The sequence below is a fragment of the Spinacia oleracea genome, chromosome 2, assembly GCF_020520425.1.
Source record: "Spinacia oleracea cultivar Varoflay chromosome 2, BTI_SOV_V1, whole genome shotgun sequence".
NCBI lineage: Eukaryota > Viridiplantae > Streptophyta > Magnoliopsida > Caryophyllales > Amaranthaceae > Spinacia > Spinacia oleracea.
Window position 1 is genome coordinate 89,187,214 of NC_079488.1, and position 24,390 is coordinate 89,211,603.

The 24,390-nt window shown below is 33.5% G+C and overlaps 1 protein-coding gene across 1 annotated transcript; it reads right to left on the bottom strand.

Annotated features, from left to right (window-relative positions):
• Positions 1-385: 385 nt before the first annotated feature.
• Positions 386-9,477, bottom strand: LOC110790236 (multicopper oxidase LPR1-like). Its single transcript, XM_056837259.1, has 6 exons — positions 8,808-9,477; positions 4,961-5,501; positions 3,774-4,109; positions 1,595-2,175; positions 1,078-1,183; positions 386-963 (listed from the first exon to the last, which is right to left on the bottom strand). Exons 2-5 carry the CDS (start codon positions 5,016-5,018, stop codon positions 1,130-1,132), a joined length of 1,029 nt encoding a protein of 342 aa, XP_056693237.1. The 5' UTR covers positions 5,019-5,501; positions 8,808-9,477; the 3' UTR covers positions 386-963; positions 1,078-1,129.
• Between the last annotated feature and the right edge of the window lie 14,913 nt (positions 9,478-24,390).

Sequence of the window (24,390 nt, forward strand, 5' to 3'; positions counted from 1 at the left end):
TTTGCTTGGGGACACAAAAAGTTAAGTTACGAAAAAGATCTCAGGAGCTGGCTTATATAATAGAGATTAACCTCTCCTGATAGATTCCATTCATTTATTGATAAGTGTATTTAATGCTTATTTGCAGCCTTAAGGGTTGTAATTATCATTTGCTTATATCTTACTCCGCAATAGAAAAATAAGTGTAATGTGAGATAGCGGTTTAATTTTTTTAAATTGAATGTGAGAGGATATAGGGCCATAACTTTTGGTATTGGCCATTAGGAACAAAGAGGTAATTAACTATTAATGGGTCCATATAATAAAAGAAGTATGCCAATTAAATTGAGACAGAATAAAGTTTTCGAATTGAGACGATTAATTAAATTGAGATGAAAAGTTTTCGAATTGAGACGATTAATTGGAATGAGGGAGTACAAAAAATGTTTTCGATACTAATTAAAATTTAGCCATTTTTTTTAGGTACGGAAAGCTATATTGGAAAAAAAAACATGAGTTAAACTAAACAGATCGTGGATACAATTATGATTTAAAGGTAATTTAAGGGCATTTTTTTGATTGAGTTTGAACTCAAACTTGAAATGCAAACGAGCATGTTTGTGAACAAACCAAACTCTTTATAAACCACGTTGGAATAAGAATTTATAAAACTCGTTCAAGCCCAAGTTAGGTTGAATATTAATAACTTTTATCAAGATTAGCTAGAACAGAACACAACCCAAGTCCATCAAACTCGTTTGTAGGCCCTCGGACACATGTAAATTTGGTGGAGTACATTAATTTTCTGAATACATGTTCTTAGGCGAGATGATGAATCGAGAAATTACAGTATTTTGAGGTGTGGCGCGCGTTTGTCTGCGGTACAAATCTACAAATTTTTGACTTAATGGGAGAACTGAGAAGGCATATATAGTTGATATTATATATATGGGGGGCATTATGATTTATGGCCAACTGAATTTCCTGCAAATCCCAGAAATTAAGGGTCAACATACATTGAAAATACACAAACAACAAATTAAAGAATGCTGAAATTTAATTTTGTTGCAAATGAGCAATAAGGACTGAAAAACATACCTTTAGCTTGGTGATAATAACATGCATGAGATCTCAGGTCGTCCTCCAAATCCTAATTTACCAACTTAAACGGTCGCATCATGACATTATCCTCATGATCTAGTATCTACAAGTGCATATATCAACAACAAGCTAGTTTAATTAATTTAACAAGTTATTTCATAAGTGTACACCAAAAAAGTTATAGATCGATTTTAAACGTTTCTTATACCTCCTCCGTTCATTTTTACTTGCAACGTTGATCACTTTCACGCATTCCAATGCACAACTTTGATCATTATTATCTTAAATTCTTTTTAAGCAAAAAATATAAAATTTAATATTTTGAAAATACACATTAAAACGAATCTAACAAGATCTCACATGACTATGTTTTATCTTACGTATAAATCACCAAAAATTGTCAAAGTAGAATATGTGAATAGTGTAAAAATCTCAAACGTTGCAAGTATTAAAAATCGGAGGAAGTATAAGAGAGGTGTAAGAGTAATCGAGTAACTGAGTTGAGTATACTTACGTGGCAATGGTAGACATAACCAGGGTCCTTAGTAGCATCAAAAGGGTAGGAAGCGTTGGTATGAATGTAAGAGAATCTCACATATATCTTTGTTGCATAATCTGGCCACATTTTGAACACATTCTTCCACCCTCTTTCATGCTTTGTTACATCTAATTTTTTACCCCGTGCATGTTTGTGTACATTACACCTCTCTGCGTTGTTTTTGTTGGCCATACAATCCTTAAACTTATCAAAATCCAGCAATTTTGTTTGCTCCAATACCTTAAACAATCCTAGATGTACATGAAGCGGGTGATTATCCTCTGTTAGATTAATCACATACCATATCTCACTGGACCCCACCTTAGGGAACTCGGTTACTGGAGCGTCGAATGATAGTCCGTTTATAAACAAATGGGTGGGTTCGTTGGATGGACTTGTGTACTCGTACATGGAAATGTAACGAGTCCGTGAAGCAGTGGATAAGTTTGGTGATGAATATTTTATTAGCCATTTTGGTATATGGGCCGGGTCATCCACACGTTGTTTCTTTATTATGAACTTCATCACCTTGCTGTTTGCATCATTTACCGGGTCCCCTGCGTTAAGGAAACACAATTCATGTTATCATGTAGCCCTTTTTTTATTACACACTAGTATTGCATGCACGCGATTCGTGCGGTATTTAAAAACTAAAAAAATATTGTACTCCATTAGTGTTATATTACATTTAATCGCCTAAAAAAATGTTCATAAAGTTCATACTCCCTCCGTATTTATTTGAGAGATACACTTGGTCGGACACGAGTATTAAGAAAAACAATTGAATGAAATAAAGTAATAAAACAAGTGTGGTTGGGTAAATATTTTAATCACAAATTCTTATTTACAAGAGTTGTACAATAAATATTGTACACTAGAGTAAAAGTTAAATCAAAATGCTTAAAAGTCAAGCTTATATATGTAAAAGTCATCTATTTTCTAGTGATTTTTTTTTTCATTTTAATAAAACTTATTTATTTAAAATCACTAATAATGTATAAAATTAATCATATAACCCTTTAAAATGTTTATCTATCAACTTTTTTTTACTAATATAAAAGTTAATCAAAACTAAGTTAAAGTTACAAGAAAATGAGTAAAAGTTATATTGGTGTACAATAAATTTATTGTGCACCTTGTGCGCACAAGACCTTTTGTATTTTAATAAGTAAAACAAGTGGAGATCATGTCATTTTAGGAGATGGGGGGTGGGGGTGGGGTGTAAATAGATTATTTAATTAGATGGTGGGATTGTCAAGTTACTAAAAATGTCAAGTGTATCTTTTAAATAAATACGGCCGGAAAAGACAAGTGTATCCCTTAAATAAATACAGAGGGAGTATATAACAAACTTTGACATGTTTCTATTAAAAATCTCTATTACATACGGGAAAATTGGAGATTTATTGTAGTCAAATCAGGTTTATAAGTGAGAAAAACTGAAAATTATATAGGGTATTTTAGTCTTTTAAGTTGGGACACCAAAAGCGTGATTACGATATTAACCCTCCTCTATTCCCTTATGAAATAGAGATTACGGAGTATTTTTCAACCTAACCCTTAGTGTTATTCAATTCAACTATTGAAGCTAAATAGTCAGTAATGCTTTTCCAGCAGTAACCTAGCTTCCCAAATGGTCCCATGCATTAAGCCATTTCTTATTGACCCGGACACTACATCTTGTTTGTTGCGTGCATGCCACTTGGCAATACACTATGTTTAACCAACCACATAATTATCCATTTTCCTTTGCTTTTGTGTGTACGTTCAAACCAGGCATTATAGTAGGATGTAATCAATCATGCAAAAGTTTTCAAGCTAACTAGCCAGGCCACCACGCCCCTTTAGTATATTTTAGGAAAACTGGGAAATAGAATGTGTGACACAGTAGTTAATTAAGCACTTGGTTATCTTAGCTTCTTATCAAAAACAAATTAAATGTTAGGTAAATTATGATTAATTAGCTAGCAAAACAAATTAGTCCACTAAGCAACTAATTTAGTTTCCCATTAAGTTATAATTCTGTCATATGGATACCACATGAAACAGGCAAAAGTAGAACATGGCAATGTCCACTTTGTAGAACATTAGATTAATCAATGAAGAATTAAGATGGTGGAAAACAAGAAAGAAAAGCATGAAACATGATTATTACCTGATGGAAAAGGATAAACAACATCATTAGCAAGCACAGCAGAGTTGGATTTAGATTTCGAAAAGTCGATAATCACGTCCGATATCTCAGAGGGAGCCACCAATGTGGATTTACTCAATGTGGGTCGATCCAGATAAGCTGAATCGGATCCTATATGAATGAATGAAAGCCCATTGCTTAGGTAGAATCTGAAAAATCGAGCGTTACTAGTGTTAATAATTCGAAACCGGTATTTCCGACGTTGAACCACCATGTATGGCCATGCCTTCCCGTTTACTACTATCACATTCCCGAAATATTCTGGTTGCCATTCCGGGTGTATGTTTGGGTTGTTTCCTGAATACAAAATAAATTATTCAACCTTGCGTTACAATTAACGTATCTTAATCACAAATCTCACTTTTTATTGGTATTCATGCAAATGTAAGGTCCATCAATTTTCTGTTAGAACTTAATAATAGTATAATAAAATTAGCGTCATGCTTTACATATCATATGCTAAAGGTGACAAAGAGGAATTTGATATTTACGTAGTAAAATCACTGAAAAGGAGGAAATAATATTTGAATGATCTTGCCTTAAAACGTTCTTTGTATTCACAATAATTGTAGAGAACAAGTTAGGTGAAATACTGAAATCCCTTGGTTAGGAAAGCTACCAAATTCGAATTGACCGTTATCTAATAAAAACCAATTGTGCATGATATGCATGTATAAAATTAGTAAAATCATCTCTTGGATTTCTCTTCGCTCGTACAAAAGCATACCTTCAGAAAATGTTGACAAAATGTAAAGAGAGAAAAAATATTAATTGCTTAGGCGAGTGAGTAGGCCTACTATTGAAAAAATGAGATAAAAACGGTCATTTGGAACTGATAAATATGGGACATTTAATATTTGATCGTGACAATTAAGGGTGCGGTGTTTTATTCACCTGATTTTCATTTATTTTTCTGAAATTATCTTTACCGAACTTTACTGAACTGATCTAAATTTATTTTAGTTATAAATTATACTTAATCAACCCTTTTAAAATATATATATATATATATATATATATATATATATATATATATATATATATATATATATATATATATATATATATATATATATATATATATATATATATATATATATATATATATATATATATATATATAATAGTGATGAATTAATTGTACTTACCAGTGCTATTCATGAAAAGAGATCCATTCCTGTAGAAATCCCTATCACAAACAACCATAACCTTATCAAAACTGTCACCGGAAGGCAATTTAAGAGCATCCTCAACTTGTGGTTATCGAATAATATAAGAACCAATCAATCCAGCCAAAAGATTAGCCCTAGTCAACCCCATTGCATGATCATGGTACCACATGTTTCCTGGTTGTTGTTGATTATGATAATGGTATGTTTTCTTACTCCAACGAGCTCCTCTATCTTTAAAACCATTAGTAAACCAAGCATGTCCATGACCATCACTTTCAGGCTCGACTATCCCACTGTGAAGGTGCACCACCGTGGGGACCCCGTCTTGACCCCGTGGGATCGCCGTAGGTATGGTTGGGTCCCACGGAAGGATGTGCTTCTTAGGAAGATTATTTTCCCATCTTATGTAGGTGTCTACACCATTTAGTGCCTCAATTGTTGGCCCTGGAACTGTTGCCTTCTTCTTTGATGTACCATAGGCAAATACCGGTGTTGCTGGAAGGTCTCTATGAAATTTCTATAATCATGCAACAATATTGAGAATTAGGATTTCACAATACATCATACATCATACATGTAACATGTGTGCGTAATTTTCTACTTGCATGTGTAACAATTTCACATTGTGCTTAATTTTTTCTATGCATAAGTCACAATAAACTTTGATTAATAGCGGACTAATATCTATGGTTCCGCCGTCCGGGTCAATTATTAATTTTTTTTTACATGAATATTACCATTTTTAAATTTTAGACTGTCCCATATACTTTTACCTCCGTCTTAATTTAGGATACGTTTGGTTTGATGATATAAGTCACAACTGTGACAATAAAATATTGTCTCTGGATGATGTGTCACTCATTATTATTTATTAGTGGCACATAAGAATTTGAGTCATCAATTTTTTTTTTTTTTGACATGAGAATCAAATTATTTTTACTATGACAAATATATTATAGGAATGTGAATAATATAGGAAATCAAAATAAAGGAAATAAATTTAAAATAATGTCATGATAAATATATGTTTCCTTTTATCTTGGATATCAATAGTAATTAAAAAATAAATTAATCTAATAGTATAACTATTATAATAATAAAAAAGAGGCAATAATAATTTATAACTACTCCGTATTGTTTATTATGAATGAGTTGAGTGAGTGTGCATGTTTTTTTTAAAATAATAATATGTGAGTGTTTATTTTTTAAATAGTTCCTTAATTTACAAGTTATTCAAAAAATTTAAAGAATAAAATAAATAATATATTGCAAGTAAGGATAAAAAGATTCTAATGATATTGTATTTATGATAAAAAAATCTTTAGTTTTCAATTTTGATAATTTTCAGAGTGAGTGTGCGTGCTTTTTTTTAAAAATATATATATATATATATATATATATATATATATATATATATATATATATATATATATATATATATATATATATATATATATATATATATATATATTTACTAAGGAGGCATATTTACTAAGCTATTAGAGCGCCACGTAGGAAATCTAATAGTTTCGGCCAATGAAAAAAATCGAGTGTCACGTAGATAATTAATTAGGTACCAAGTAGATATTTTAATTAATTAATTACTAATATATTCAACTCCATCCAAAATCAAACACTCTAATAATTAAAAAGAAAATCTAAATTAAAATTCATCCAAAATCAGACACTAATCTAAAAAATATTCAATCCAAAATCAAACATTAATCAAATATTAAAGCGCCACGTAGGAAATATAAATGGTTCCGGCCAATAAAAAATAAGATTTCGAAATTATTTTTGAATTAAAAAAGTTGAATGCCACGTAGATAAATAATTAGGTGTCACGTATATTTTCTTTTAAAAATAATCTAATATATATATATATATATATATATATATATATATATATATATATATATATATATATATATATATATATATATATATATATATATATATATATATATATAAAGGAGACATATTTGCCGAATTATTAGAGCGCCACGTAGGATATCTTATTGTTTCGGCCAATGATAAACAAGATTTCTAATTTATTTTTAATAAAAAAATCGAGTGCCACGTAGATAATTAATTAGGTGCCACATAGATATTTTAATTAATTAATGATTAATATTGTGCATATACAATTTCATCCAAAATCAAACACTCTAATAATTAAAAAAATAAATTAAAATGAAATTCAATCCAAATCAAAAACTAATATAACCTAATATATAAATATAGCAGTTGGTATACATATGAGTTTTATTTTAAACTAACAATCTAATAGAATCAGTGCATCGCACGCGCTAAAATCTAGTTACTAATATTACGCATATACAACTTCATCCAAAACCAAACATTTTAATAGTTAAAAAATAAATCTAAACCGAAATTCAATCCAAAATAAAAAAAACCTAATCTAATCTAATATATAAAATATAGCGGTTGCTATATATAGGATTTTTATTTTAACTTAACAATTTAATATAATTTGTGCATTACACAGGCTAAAATCTAGTAATAATAATATGTGATTGTTTTTTTTTTTAATTCCTTAATTTACAAGTTATTCAAAATTTTAAAGAATAAAATAAAAATAATATTTTGCTAAATAAGGATATAAATATTGCCTACCCATTTTATATATATATATATATATATATATATATATATAATTATAATGATATTGTATTTATGTTAAAAAATCTTTAGTTTGCAATTGTAATATGTGATACATCACACAAATAATTTGTCGCAAGTTGCGAACTTTATCATTTTGTAAAATGGTTTCCTTTTATTTGTAATGAAACATTTTTCACCCTTGAGAGATCGAGTTATTGGAAAATTATTTTGTACCCCTCGTCATATAATACCAAACAATGAAAAATGATTGAAACACACCTAATCAAATACAGTACTTTATAAAGATATAATACTATTTATGATGAAGTAATTCGATCTCTTTTCCCACTGCACAAAATTTTCAAAGTTAAAGTCGTTAATAATTTTGTATAGTGAGCAACATGTTTACGAATGTGAAACTTTGATCTTTGGCAGACAATGTGACACTGTCGTCTTCTGCATGGTCCGCAAGGACTTTTTAGTTTTCACAAACTTGCCTTGTATTTTCAAAGATATTACTCCTATCATCAAGTCTAGCTTTAATTAGTGGGACACATTTTGTTTTATTTGTTTGTAATCCGATCAACTATGATATCTACGATTCTACTACTACTTACTAACATGAGTAATATTTTTTCATCCAATTAAAAGTATATGTCAATTTTGTACCAATTATATTTGGGAAGAACTCTTAACAAATATATAATCGATATGACCAAGAAATGAAACAATTAATTCCCTCATAAACAAAATACTGTACACTTTATCATTTTAGCTAAAGGACATAATAAATTGATAAAATGAACAAAACCAATCACTGACTACTAGAGTTCAAATAACAAGGGAAAGCCCGTGAGCACTTAATTACATCCATGTTGATAATAACCATCAAATTATGAAATACGAAAATGATCATCACCCTATGAAATATATCTTAAAGCGCCAATCACTTTTTGACACCTGCTTACAATCATTCTTAGAATTTCTAAAACTGCCCATTCTTTTCAATTTCGATTCCTTGTGCCTTTATTTTTTTGAAAATCATGAGTATAATTTATTCAACGAATTCTGATTCACTAGAAACAGGGGAGGCCGAAAGAACAGGAACAAATAAACAACTTAACATTTTAGTTTAATTAATATCCCAAAATTAGAATTTTATTTAAAGAAAAAGAAGCAGAAGAGATGAAGAACTAACCCAATTCTTTTGGAACATGCCAATTTTCAAATAAGTCGGAACAGCTTTTCCACCAACAACTTTATACCCATATAATTTGGGTATATCAGGAAGTTCATCAACAAACATCTTCAGTTTGTTCCAACTTATTAAATTCTGGGAATTAACCCCTGTTCCAAATGTTCCCAAAATTAGCACCACAATCGCAACGTTAATCATTTTTTACTTCTAGAGAGAGAAAAATGTTTCACGGAAAATATGGTGATGAAATTTGAGTGATTTGGGAGAGAATTAGAATATAAAGGCAGTGGAGAGGAGAGAAATACACACAGTGACAGAGAATTAGGATCTTTTTATTTTAAAGAAAACGCCAATATTTTTGGTAAATAAGGCTGCTGTGGACACTCATACAGCCATGCATTATAATTCTTGTCTACTTTCTTTAGTCCGTCTGCCTACCTTTTTATACACTGATTTTTCTATCATTTTGTTGTTGAGTTATTATTTTTGCATCTTCATTATAAAAGTCAATTACTCAGAGAGTCAGAGGAGAAATCTTAGTTAACACCGTTATTACTTAGTTCTACAAGATACGCCCTTGAGCCTAACTAAGGGTCCTAAGGTCTAAAGATCCAAGGCTCAGCCTCAAGCCCATGAAATATAATATTGGTTCATCACCTAATGTCTACAAACGATTTTTTTTTTTTTTAAAAAAAAAAAGAAAAATGAAAGATACAATAAAAGTTAGGATAGTTAATTTCCTAACTGACTATATCCTAACTTATCTAAAGATATAAAATAAGAAAATTTACTTTCTATGTATGGGTCAATTTCCTGGTGTGACTGTATGCAATGACCTAAGGTGGCAACATAGTCAGCTGCGTAATTCGCTTCCCTATAAATGTGGTGAGAACAAATTTTATCGAAATTATTGAGTAGTTGTTTGACATCATTTATTAATACATGTATCTTCCACGGGCATTGAGTTTGTCCATGCAAAATATTTATGATTAATAAATTATCATCCTCAATGAAAATATGTCGTATATTTTTTTCGATGGCTAATAGAAGACCATTACGAAGAGCTATTGCTTCAGCAAGAAGTGGAGAGGAGGTTCCAAGATTGTAAGTTCGACTAACAACATTATTTCCTAGGTGGTCTCTAAGTACTACACCAGCTGTTCCAGAGTTGTTACGAACTGATCCATCAAAGTTAATTTTCACAATACCAGGGGCTGGAGGTGTCCAAGCAACTCGCGTGGTACATGGAAACTTTGAGAGAGATTTATTATTCATATTAACATCCAATGTAATCAAGGTACGCGTACACATATTCCATTCCGTAAAGATTCTAAAAGCTCTATTGTATATTCCCGCCAAAGAGACAGGAGATTGTCTAAAAATGTGAGCATTACGTGTTTTACAAATACTCCAAATAGAAGTTATGATCTTTTTAGCTGGTAAGGTTACATTGTTACGGAGTTCACGGAAAAGAGTAAGAACACAAGATCTAGGATCGAAGATGGGTACCAAGCCAACGAATTGAGGCGTTTGCATCCCAATAATCTCTAACAACAGGACAATACAAACATAAATGGTCTTGCGTTTATGTAGAATTAGCACAGAACGGGCAACTATTATGAATATTTATATAACGGTAGGATAAATTTGTTAGGTTATGATACATATGACAATTCATAAATCATGCGGAAACAACCATTAAGCCAGGAATACATATTATTTACACATAATCATATAGCATAGTTTAGAAGCATACTCTTTGTTGCGTGCCTTCCCTAGCTGCGCCCGAACCGAACAAGAACAAGTCTTTAGGACTCCAAGTGTCGTCCCTCCGTAGATAGTCCACAACACGTCCGGATCCGCCTTAAGATTGACCAACTAGAATCGCCCTTAAGGTACTAATAATTTCGGCACTTTTAGGCAAGGTATGTGACTGAATTTTTCTCTCAAAAACTCACTTTGAATACTTGAAAACTCGTTATGAATTGTGAACCCAGGCCACATATTTATAGGGGTATGGAAAGAGAATTGGAATCCTACTAGGATACGAATTAATTAAATTAGAATCCTAGTGGAACTCTTATTTAATTAATTTATCTTTTAGGATTAGGAATTTAATCATTAAACGAATTCTATACGCTTTAGGATTCGAGTAACACACTTCGAGTAATACGCTAGCACCGCACGCATGCCTTGCGGCCCACGCACAGCGCCAGCCCACTCGTCGCAGCCCCGCGCGCGCGCCCAAGCTTCGGCTGGGCCTGGCTTTTGCGCTGGGCCTGGTCGTATGCTTGGCGTGTGGTTGTTGCGCTTGGCTTGCTGGGCGATGGCCCGGCTTCGTGTTGGGCCTTCGTCTGGCAGGCCTCGTCAGATGCTAATTCGTACGATGCGCTTCCGATTAAATTCTCGATTCCGGAATTCATTTCCGATACGAACAATATTTAATATTTCCGATTCCGGAATTAATTTCCGTTTCGAACAAATATTTAATATTTCCGTTTCCGGAATTATTTTCCGATTCCGATAATATTTCCGATTCAGACAATATTTCCGTTTCCGGCAATATTTCCGATTCCGGCAATATTTCTATTTCCGATAATATTTTCCGATACGTACCATGTTTCCGTTTCCGGCAACATCTACGACTTGGATAATATTTATATTTCCGATACGATCCATATTTCCGTTTCCGGCAATATCATCGTTTCCGGAGTATTCATTTGCTTGCCTTTGACGATCTCAGCTCCCACTGGAACCAAGATCCGTTGATTTCGAATATCCATAGATGGAGTATTTAATGCCATTAAATACTTGATCCGTTTACGTACTATTTGTGTGACCCTACGGGTTCAGTCAAGAGTAAGCTGTGGATTAATATCATTAATTCCACTTGAACTGAAGCGGCCTCTAGCCAGGCATTCAGCTCACTTGATCTCACTGAATTATTAACTTGTTAATTAATACTGAACCGCATTTATTAGACTTAACATTGAATGCATACTTGGACCAAGGGCATTATTTCCTTCAGTCTCCCACTTGTCCTTAGGGACAAGTGTGCATTTCCTAATTCCTTTGTCGCTCGATGCTTTCTCTTGAACATAAGGTAAGAGTTGTCATCCTATTATGTCCAGAGGTGTTTCTCGGTTTCAGAGTTCAACTGATCAAATAAACAGATAATCATAGCCTATGATTCATCCGAGCACGGCCATGCATTTCACAGTTTCTAGCTCTCCGAGTGGCCTTGTACAACTTTTAAGCATCTCATCCCGATTTATGGGAGGACAATCCCAATCTTGCGATCTTGAGATTAGACTTCGTTTGATAGGTGATTACCTGAGCGTTGCCTTTATAGCCTCCTTTTACGGTGCGACGGTTGGTCAACGTCAAAGCAACCAGTTCTCAAACAAGTAATCTCAAATCACTCAGGTATTGAGGATTTAGTGTCTAATAATTTTAATGAAATTTTTTTATGACAGATTTTCATCTCTTACAGTAAAGTTTCATAGGTCTTGTCCGATAGTAGTCTTCCCAAAGTAAGTATCTATGCAAATGATTATGACATTGCCATGTCCACATAGTTCAAGAAACAGAACTACTAGTCATCTTGCATTCTAGTCGTCTAACGTTTTCTATTCGTCCAATTTTATAGAAAACTCCGACTAGGGACCATTTTCAACCTTTGACATTCAAGTTCACTTGATAGACATTTCTTAGTCACAGGACTGGTCCTGACAGTCTATCTTGAATATTTCGTCAAATTTGAAGGGACTCATCATTTAATACTAAACCAAGATTAAATGGAATATGAAAATACATTTCATATATGATAAATGTTCAACCCCAATGTTTTACAACCATGGGCCTCTAACCCATCTTTAAAACATTTCATGGAATTCAAAGCTATGCTTGATTTCCAGTGCTACAACGTGAGTGTTGCTTCTCACTTGTTGCATAGGTTTAGTTATCATGCTTTGCCAATCTTAACATCCTTTTCATCGAATGTTCTTTGAGATATGATGATAAGATCTTTTCGAGTTTGTTTATTATGTGATCTAGTCTTTCTTACTTCGATGGTGGTTTTACTCATTTTGCAATGAAGAACCATCAAGTTAGCAGACGTTTTTCTTGCTTCAAGAGTGGTTCTACGCATTTTTCAATGAAGAACAATCAAGCCAGCAGATAGGTGATCTACCCAAGTTCAGTGAAGAACTTTAAACAACCCTGTTTTATTGCTTCTTAGGCAATAATTACTTTTACTTCAACTGTATAGGTTGCTAGTGATGCTTTGTTTGGATTTACCTATCCAAGAAGTTCATAGATATGTGGAAGACTCTCCAACTATATCTTAGAACATAGAAATTATTATTTTAATTTCCCACGCAACAACTCATGGTCTCCAACCCATGTTGCCATTTTCAAAACACGATGCTCTATAGCTCGTCCTTATCAATGGTTAACTCCAAAGGGTCTTGCTTGATCCTTTGCCAGTGTTTATGCGTGTAGCATCAATATTTAGCATATCTTTATTTCCTTGAATCAAGAACTATTCCTATGTACCTTTTCAAGTACCATAAGTATTCTTGATCTCAATCTAGTTGATCTTTACTTAGATCAATAGAGATTGGTATATGTTCGTCATGGCTAAAGTCATACGATACGTTTTTGGCGATCCTCATATTATATCATACATGATAAATTCTTTTGCAGAATAATTCCCAATTGAATTCTATTCATGTAACTTTAGCTTATCTAGTTTCAGTAGATACTAAATTCAGCTAAATTCTTTGACATATAATATAGGTTAAGAATCTTATTTAGATCCTTTGATGTTTAACTTAGTAAATGCTTATACATAGTTCAAACATCCTTTACTTAGATTTATTCACATGGGTCGAATATCTCCAATGGAGACTTTCGTGTTTGATTTAGTAAATGCCATTACTTAATCCAAAACAATATCATAAGATCTTTGTAAATAGATCTTAATACCCAGTATGTACTAAGTTTCGCCATGGTCCATCATTGATGAATAATTTCAAATCTAAGTCATTAGCATTTGAATGTTATTTCACAATAGAGAGATATATGTGTAATACACATAGGACCAATTAAGTTTTAAGTACTCCCACTAAACTTCTTATATATCTATAAGAATCATGTATATTTTATGAAACTAAAATGCTTATTAGCTTCACTTAAAATACAGTTCCAATTCCCAATTGCTTGCTTAAATCTGTACTTAGATTTTATAAGCTAGCTTTCCTTTTCAAGCATTTATTTGGATCCACAAATTCTATGACATACCATGTACATATTATATTCCAACATTTGATTGAGGAATACGTTTTGTCATCCAATTGCCATATGTACCAATATGCAATCATTGCTTGAATTATAGACTTAAGCATTACGATTTTGCATGAGGTTTCAACACAATCCATGCCATGAATTTGCTTGTAACCTTTAGCAACTAATCTAGCTTTGTGTGTGAACACAATTCCATGTTTGATGGTTTTTATCCTTAAAACAAACTTGCAACCAATAGGTGTGAAACTATTCTTGCAAATCAACAAAATTTCAATTTTGTCATCAAAACATTGAGTATGTTTTATGGCCTTTAACCAATTAAACATATAGTCTATATATGGCCTCTAACCATTTTAGGGAATCTGGGTTTCGTCATAGCTTTCTTACAAGTCACTTCTTTTAGTTTGACTGCAAGTTGTAGGTTTCTTTACTATCTAATAGAAGAATTGCATAGTTTCAGTGACCTGAACTCCATGTTTCTTCACTATCTAATAGAAGAATCTCATAGTTCCAGTGACTTGAACTCTATGCCTACTAGGGTATAGAACATCAAACAATAGAATATCAATAGCCACTTGAAAGTCCTTTGAATATTCTGTTCTCCTTGAAGCACTTGTAAAGTCTTCTAAGAGATGTCTATTCTTTAAAGCCACTTCTAAAGTCCTTAAAGAATAAGTTCGGATTTTCTGAAGCACTTCGAAAAGCCTCCGGAATGTCCGTTTATGTTTGTTGTTCGCCTCGAAGACTTTCGAGGTCTATTTTCTCCCACTTGTCATTTTGGAAACGAATTTCCAAAAAGGACATTATTTCGAGCAAACAAACATTATGTTCTCAAAAATTCGTGGTAGAAACAATACCCTTGTGTTTCATTTGAATAAATCATAATGAAACATATATCTATACTTGAGCCTTAGTTTGTCGAATGACAAACACTAAGCTCCCACTGAGTTTTGCAACTCTCTAGATATATTTTATGAAAAGTTATTCTGAAATTACTTTTCAATAGCTTTGACGAATTTGGTTTAGTTTGGTGGTAGTTGAGCATTTTGTTTTAGAAATTATAGGAAAAGTCTTTATGATCCATCATTGATCGAATCAAGTACTAATTGACTTCGATTATTCCAACTAAGATATGCCATATCTTATGGACCTAGATTGTGAAATTACAACACACAATCATTGATGATCATATTTGGTCTCAAGTAATCATCAACATGATCTAACCTAGATCTTTATGATTTCTTGCCAAGTGGATTTTATACTTCTGAATCTTTGAACTAGCCAAACAGTTTCAACTTATATCACATTTGAGTAAATAAACCTATATTCACTCAAATCCATATGAAATAATAAAGTCATAAAATCTTTCTTTAGCTTTGAACTCTATTGTCTAGGCGTTCTAACAATAGTTCATATCTTTTGTTACTTTCAACAAGTAAGACTAGTTGTCTTAAAATGATCTAGAAATCAATCAACTTTCAAAAGTCCATTAAAATAGAGCTTGTGAATGTTAACTTGTTGACATGGTCTAAGCAACAATGCCAAAGATTAGTGGAACTCAAATCAAGGGCTTGATTTGAACCTAGTAAAGTTCTTTAAAGAGTTGTTTGTTTTAATCAAGCATATTGACTCAACTTGTAATTGACCATTTCATTCAAATAAACAAACAAACATTGTTTTTGTTTTTCTTGAATGTGAGTCTTTCTGTGTTTGAAAACAGAAATTTAGGTATGTTGATTATGGAACAAAATAGCCATTAAGTTCCAGCCTTTGAAAGGACTTAAAACAAACTAGATGACCCTACAACTAATGTAGCATTTCCATGCTTCATTTCCCACTTGTAGGTCATTAGTGTATCCTAGCTTCCATTGTTTGAGTTATTACCGAAGTAAGAACCTCAAGCGGTATATGATACCAAGGAAGTTTGATTGCTAGGTCACTTCTCTTTAAACATAAACTTATAGGTAGAAACGGAATCGTAAATTCCTTTCATTTGTTCCTTGTTTTCCTATTTCTTGTACCCTTTCTTATAGTCTTAAGAATTGAATTCTTTAGTGTTGACTTTTATACTTTGTTAGACATGTCCAATGTCACCCCAACAAGGTTCTTACCATTTATGTTGAATATTAAGTTTCAACTAGATGATCTTACCAGAAGCTTCTAAAGTTCTCTAAGCATCGATCTATTCGAATGTCTAGGGACTAGACTCATTCGAGAATTAAATGGACAAAGATATTAGGTTGTTAACCATTGGTAAAGCTGAGCGTATTAAACTCAATGCTTTATGATCTCAAAACTACAGTGTATTTTGAATTCACAAGCACCAATTGGTTTGCCATTCGACTTTGATGTTCGAAAACAACCATAAAAGTCGCTATAAGAAACGTACATTTTAAATTTCTCACTTTCTCTCATTTCCGTGAATCGTTCTTGGATTCACTACCAATCGAGGAAATTTACTGTTACCTTTCTAAAAGGATTTACTGCAGTGCAAGATATTTAATTATAAACAATAATTAAAACATACATTGAAGCATGCAAAGTCTAAACATTTATCATGAGTAATAACTTGAAAATTAAAGCAATCATGCAATTTCAACAAGTTATTAGCATTTTATTCGAATTTATTGTTCCGGCAGGTGTGAATAAAATGATTCCAAGATCCTAAAATCATTGAAGAACTAAGCACAGTTTGTCGACTTAATCCTAAAACATCTTAGGTAAGCAAAAGCCTTTTGCTAATAGTCTAGAAACTATTCTTGGTTGATAGGTACGTCTAAGAACTTATTAGGTAAACCTATCGATTTTGCCACGACATAAAAGGACTCCTTACTTATATCGTTGAGTTTCACCAAAACTAACATGTACTCACAATTATTTGTGTACCTTGCCCCTTTAGGACCAATAAGTAACACCTCGCTGAGCGAAAACTATTACTAGATTGATGTAAAGGATATCCAAGCAAGTGTATATTTTGGCATGGCACCTTATAACTCAATTTTTAAGTTTGGAACTTTAAGGCTCTTACTATGTTGGTTAGATTTTAAGTGAACTAAAATCCTTAATCATGCAACATAATCAAGCTTTTGATCTCATGCATTTTAAGACATATTTAAAAGCAATAAATAACTTAAAACATGCATAAGATAAATGTGATCTAGTATGGCCCGACTTCATCTTGAAGCTTCAACTTCAAAGTCCGTCTCGAAAATCTCCGTGGGAGGCACCATTTTCTTCAAATAGGATAAGCTATAATTAAAACTAATTACAACTATTTGATGGTACGCAGACCATATTTGAATTGAAAAACGACTTTGGTACTTTAGACCAATTACATTCAAATTAATGGTACGCAGACCATATTTTCTATCCTATTTGGGCCATACTAGTCACTTCATAACCTGCAAAACAGTACATATACAATATATACCATTCACCCATTCATTATCATGAATGGCCCACATAGTTGGTTAGTAAAACACATTATGCATCACGTAAACATTTGCAACAATTAATCAAGGGCACCAATAATCTACCAATTATTCAGTCCTTATTAATTCTAATCAAGTTGTTTTAACCTTAAGGATTTGTAGACCTAATCAAGAGTTTATGACTAAAAGCGCTCCCACTTAAACCAATAAATTCATATGCTTTACTAATTTTAAACATAAAAATGTATTTCTAGTCTAACCGGAAACATACAAATTTAATTAAAATTTAAAGCTTATATAAATTTATAATTGAATCCAAAAAAAATTTAATTTAATTTCAGTCGTATTTAAATTAATTCATGATTTTAATTTTAGTAAAATAATTAGAATAAATAAAATTTATTATAATTATAATATTCAAAATTAAAATCCAAGAAAATAATTTAAATTATTAATTTTAAAATTAATTAAAATTACGTAAACTGAAAATTTTAAATTAAAATTTCAAAACGATCTAATCGCTACGCAAACACCTCACGCATCACACGCCTATGGGCCACACGCACACAGCCATCGCTGGCCATGTGCGCGCAGCCCATGTGCTGCGTCGCATAGCTGCTGCTTCTACCCTTCGCAAGCCATCGCGCGAGCTGGTGCTCGCTGAGCGCGCGCCAGCGCTCGTTGCACGCGAGCATGTGCTCGCTGCGCGCGCGCCAGCGCTCGATGCACGCGAGCATGTGCTCGCTGCGCGCGGCATCGACGCTGGGCGCAGCACTCGTGGCACGCGAGCTTGCGCTCGCTGCGCGCGAGGCTGCGCGCGCTTGCGCGAGGCAGTGCGCGTTGTGGCGCAGCTCGCTTGCTGCCCACACGCGACTGCCGTGCCTTGCCTTCGCCCATGCCCATTCGTCCATTGCTCATAGCCCACGACACAAGACAGGGCTGCTGCCTTGTGCTCGTGCACCATGGCCTTGCTCATTGCATTCGTGCCGCATGGGTGACGAGCTCCCTTGCTCGTCGTCACATGCCCGCACTATACAACACCCCTTAAGGGTAACACGTAGCGTCCATTGCTTTGTGCGTGCAAGTTATATGAGCGAATCGCATAAAATTTAAAAAATTTATATTTAAAATTAATGACAAATTAATAAATAATATTAATTTCATAATTTTAGGGCGAAAAATCGAAAATTTATTATTCAATTGATTTCTGATTAACATGGATTCAAGTCTAGGTCATAAAAATTTAAAATTTATCATAAATTTACAATTTTTATGGTGGTTTTTAATCATAGGTATCTAATTAAATTATAATTAATTATGAAAATCAAATTAATTCTAAATTATTCCAATTTTCAACAAATTAATCATAATTACAAATTAGATTGCATAATTAACAAGGCTAGGCATTCAAACTTGTTAAACATATACAGTAGGTCAATCAAAAATTCAAGATTTATCAACAAGAATCGCAAATATTTAATTTAACATCTTAAATTTACGAAATTTTGCATTCGAAAAACTAATTTTGGATTCGAAAACTTAAAGTTAGGCTTCGAATTTGAGAATGCCTTTTACATGCGGAATTGACACAAAAATCACTCATTTTGGATGAGTAACGAAGAAACTGCCGAAAAACTGCGTACGTATAATTAAATAAACGCAATTTGCAATTAATTAACAATTACGAAAATTAATCACCCCTTTTAATTCTTGCAAATTTGTAATATTTAATCATGTTTATGCAATTTAGATTATGAAAATAATAAGAGGCTCTGATACCACTGTTAGGTTATGATACATATGACAATTCATAAATCATGCGGAAACAACCATTAAGCCAGGAATACATATTATTTACACATAATCATATAGCATAGTTTAGAAGCATACTCTTTGTTGCGTGCCTTCCCTAGCTGCGCCCGAACCGAACAAGAACAAGTCTTTAGGACTCCAAGTGTCGTCCCTCCGTAGATAGTCCACAGCACGTCCGGATCCGCCTTAAGATTGACCAACTAGAATCGCCCTTAAGGTACTAATAATTTCGGCACTTTTAGGCAAGGTATGTGACTGAATTTTTCTCTCAAAAACTCACTTTGAATACTTGAAAACTCGTTATGAATTGTGAACCCAGGCCACATATTTATAGGGGTATGGAAAGAGAATTGGAATCCTACTAGGATACGAATTAATTAAATTAGAATCCTAGTGGAACTCTTATTTAATTAATTTATCTTTTAGGATTAGGAATTTAATCATTAAACGAATTCTATACGCTTTAGGATTCGAGTAACACACTTCGAGTAATACGCTAGCACCGCACGCAGGCCTTGCGGCCCACGCACAGCGCCAGCCCACTCGTCGCAGCCCCGCGCGCGCGCCCAAGCTTCGGCTGGGCCTGGCTTTTGCGCTGAGCCTGGTCGTATGCTTGGCGTGTGGTTGTTGCGCTTGGCTTGCTGGGCGATGGCCCGGCTTCGTGCTGGGCCTTCGTCTGGCAGGCCTCGTCCGATGCTAATTCGTACGATGCGCTTCCGATTAAATTCTCGATTCCGGAATTCATTTCCGATACGAACAATATTTAATATTTCCGATTCCGGAATTAATTTCCGTTTCGAACAAATATTTAATATTTCCGTTTCCGGAATTATTTTCCGATTCCGATAATATTTCCGATTCAGACAATATTTCCGTTTCCGGCAATATTTTCGATTCCGACAATATTTCTATTTCCGATAATATTTTCTGATACGTACCATGTTTCCGTTTCCGGCAACATCTACGACTTGGATAATATTTATATTTCCGATACGATCCATATTTCCGTTTCCGGCAATATCATCGTTTCCGGAGTATTCATTTGCTTGCCTTTGACGATCTCAGCTCCCACTGGAACCAAGATCCGTTGATTCCGAATATCCATAGATGGAGTATTTAATGCCATTAAATACTTGATCCGTTTACGTACTATTTGTGTGACCCTACGGGTTCAGTCAAGAGTAAGCTGTGGATTAATATCATTAATTCCACTTGAACTGAAGCGGCCTCTAGCCAGGCATTCAGCTCACTTGATCTCACTGAATTATTAACTTGTTAATTAATACTGAACCGCATTTATTAGACTTAACATTGAATGCATCTTTGGACCAAGGGCATTGTTTCCTTCAAAATTATCCCGAGTAGGCCGGGAGGCCGTTGTGCAACAATTGCCAAACAAACATTTTTAACTTTGGAGCAATATCTAGCTTCCATATCCAAGAAAATCTTCACTTAGTGGGGGAATAAAAATTGTGTGCTAGCCATGTAGCAGATTTAACCGAAAAATCACCATTACTAGAAAATCCCCAACAAGGTTCATCTGGTAAATCAGTTATTGGTAAAGGGATTCCTTTGATAGTTTGCAACAACAGAAGGGGGTAGGATTAAAGAGAGGGCTCAAATATCCCAATTAAGTTCGGTTATTTTTGATAAAATGAGTGACTTTAATATCTAGATTTTGAATTACAGAAATATCTAAGTTCAAATGGTTTACTAACTTGGTAGAAAAACACCAATTATCGAGCCAAAAAAGAACATTAGATCCCGAACCTATTTTCCATCTGAGACCCTTAAGAAGAAGGGGTCTAATTTGGAGGATTTTTTCCAGATCCAAGAGTCTTTTGCCTGAGGTTTACATTCAAAAAAAGTATTATGTTGCAAATATTTTGCATGGATAGTCCGAACCCATAAATTATTATGATCTGAAATTCTCTTCCAACCTAACTTTGCCAAGAAAGCAGAGTTAACAGCTTCAGTTTTTCGCAGGCCTAGGCCCGTTGGTTTTTAGGCTGGAAAATTTTATCCCATGAAATCATGGGAATACCTTTCTTTTCTAGGGATTGCTTCCAGAAGAAATTTCGATTAATTTGATCTAGAAAATTAGAAATTGACTTGGGGAGACGTGATGTCGTCATAGAATACGAAGGTAGGGCCTCTAAGTGACTTTGAATAAGAATCGTTTTCCCTGCTTTTGAAACCAAATTAGAAGATCGACTATTCATTTTTTGTTCCGCTTTTACGACTAAATGGTAGAAATTCTGTTTGGTAAACAACGTAGAGTTAAAAAAAACGCCTAAGTACCGACCCAAAAAATCTTTAGAGGTCATATTGAAAAAACTTGCTAGATTTTGTCTTCTAGTATTGCTTACCATTTTTGAAAATACAATTGAAGACTTATGAAAAATAATCAATTTTCCTGACATGGACGAGAATTCTGCAAGTACGTCTCGCAGCTTAGCACATGTTGAAGATTTTGCTTTGCAAAATAATAAGCTATCATCGGGGAAGAGTAAACAAGGAATAATAGGGGCATGAGGGGTAATCTTAAGGCCAATGTCAGAATTTCTTTCACGTGAGTGAAAAAGTAACTTTCGAGATAAAACTTCCATACACATGACAAAGAGTACCGGGAATAATGGATCCCCTTGTCTCAATCCCCTCGTGGGTGTGATTAATGGCGTAGAATTGTTATATATAGCGGGAGAGCATGAACATGTTGTGACACAAGCTTTTATCCATTTAATCCAAGTTTCATTAAAACAAAAGGCGTGTAACGTAGCCCAAAGAAAGTCTCATTCAACACGGTCATAAGCTTTTTCCATATCTAGCTTTAAAGCTAGCCAACCTGTTTTATTTTTTGATTTATTATACATATTAAGGATCTCTTGCACTAACAAAATATTATCTTGAATAGCTCGATTTGGAGCAAAGGCATTTTGATAAGGACCTATAATTTTCTTTAAATAAGGTTTGATTCGGTTGACTAATATTTTAGCTATGGCTTTGTAAATGGTAGTACATAAACTAATGGGACGGAATTGATGTGCTTTATTTGGGTGATCAACCTTCGGAATTAACGTAATAATTGTATGATTAATTTGTCATAATAATATCCCATTATGAAAAAAAACCCCGAATTTCTTTACATATATCATTTTCAATAATAGGCTAATAATATTGGAAAAACTTAGGTCCAAAACCATTAGAACCAAGAGCTTTATAGGGTGACATATCAATTTTTTTTTTTTTTTTTTTTTAATTTCAACATCTACGAACGGTTGGGTTAGGGCTATATTATCGTCTGTAGAAATACTAGGTTGTATCCAAGAAATATTTATGTTACGATAGTGAGAATGGTTTGACTTAAAGAAGAGAATTCTTTAAAAAAATAACTGTGCAATTTCATTGGGAGAATCCACCCATTGATCCATATCATTTTTTAGTCGAAAAATTTGAGTTTTTCTCTTCTTGATCTCCATTTTCTCATGGAAAAAATGAGAATTGCGATCACATTGAGTTAGCCATTGTTTTCGAGCATATTTACCCCAGAATTTTTGGCCAAAGGAAAGCAGGCGTTCGCGTTGCTTGACAAGTCTTTTAAGATGTTGTTCGATATGACAATTATCAGGGTGGTCGGTGTTGTAGTTGTTGTTCATATTTTGTAACTTTTCTTGATTAATGACCAGTTATTTTGGATATTTCCATATTTGAGAGAATTCCAATGTTTAAGATCAATTCTAATCCTACAAACGATTATAAATATAGGGAGTGATAGATCGTTGTTGTCCAATGGGAAAAATGCATATATTCAGGGATAATTTGGTAATTTTGTATAATATGTTGAAAAGTCAAATGAAGTACTAAGTATCGGCAACTATGAAAATATTTATATAACAATGACAGTATTTATACAAACGTTGACTTTTACACATTCATTTAAATGGACCCTTACGTTTTCTATTTCATTTCAATGTTTTTTTGTGGTGGCCCGCTGGGCAACAACGACCTATCACTCCTCTTATAAATGCTTTAAGGGATATGGTAAAGGTAATTAGAATCCTCCACTCTTACTCTCTCTATAATATTTACGGGATACTATTTAGGCGTCGGAGCCCAAACACTCATCATCATGGTCAAGATCCTAACGACCTAAGACAACTCAAGATTCCAATACCGGAACAGTTGGTGATAGAAGAGGGGCACAATTGTTGGAAGTAATGTTGGAAAAGGGTTCGCCCGATGGCACCGGGTGAATATACTTTGTGGTTTTACTGATGCACTCGTGCCCAATCGAAAGGGTTCGCCCAACCGGGTGAATAAAAAGACTTTTTGGTAGTGGCACTCGCCCCCGACTGGGCGAGTTCGCCACCGCGCGAACACCAAAAGTCATTGTTTTTCCTGTTATGCTTTGCTTCCCGTGATTCTTTTGTAACACCCTCTTGATGTTTTAAATAACTTAACTATTCTGATTATGTTGAGTTACTTACTTACTGGTCCTCTTGATTAAGGAGATTACTAAACTCTTCATACATACCAAGTCTATTCATGATGGTCATTGGATTCCTTTGAGTCTATTGACCTCCTTGGATTGTTTTGATTCCCCCACTAAATCATATGTAGATACTCCTCTTCTGATTTTGATAAGTGCTTTTTTGTGGTTATTTTCTATGTTTAAGGAGATAATTAATCTTCCATTATTATGAGTTATTCTTATTATTACTCTTGATTGTCATTGATCACCTAGTCTCGAACTGCTCGTATCCCAGTGCCAAATAAATTGGTGAATGAACTACAAAGGAAGACGATTAACCGACCGGTTAAAGATAGACTCCCCCTTCTTTCCAATGTTGTAGTCAAAATCAATGACAAACCAAAGTAAATAGATCTAAAGCTAACTAAACAATAAACTACCTACAAACGCAGACATTTAATTTCATGTTCAGAATAAAACTACGGAGTATATTGTTTCTTTACACATTTATTGGTTTATATCTACCCATTTATTGAGTTTTATCTTTCTCCATATGAGAGTT

Excerpts from the sequence above, each read along its gene's own strand:
- LOC110790236 (XM_056837259.1), bottom strand. The coding sequence starts at position 5,018 with ATGGTTGTTTGTGATAGGGATTTCTACAGGAATGGATCTCTTTTCATG. Across the intron at positions 2,176-3,773 it reads TGTTTATCCTTTTCCATCAG|GGGACCCGGTAAATGATGCA; the intron begins GTAATAATCATG and ends TCCTTAACGCAG. Across the intron at positions 1,184-1,594 it reads GTTATGTCTACCATTGCCAC|ATACTAGATCATGAGGATAA; the intron begins GTAAGTATACTC and ends ATGCACTTGTAG.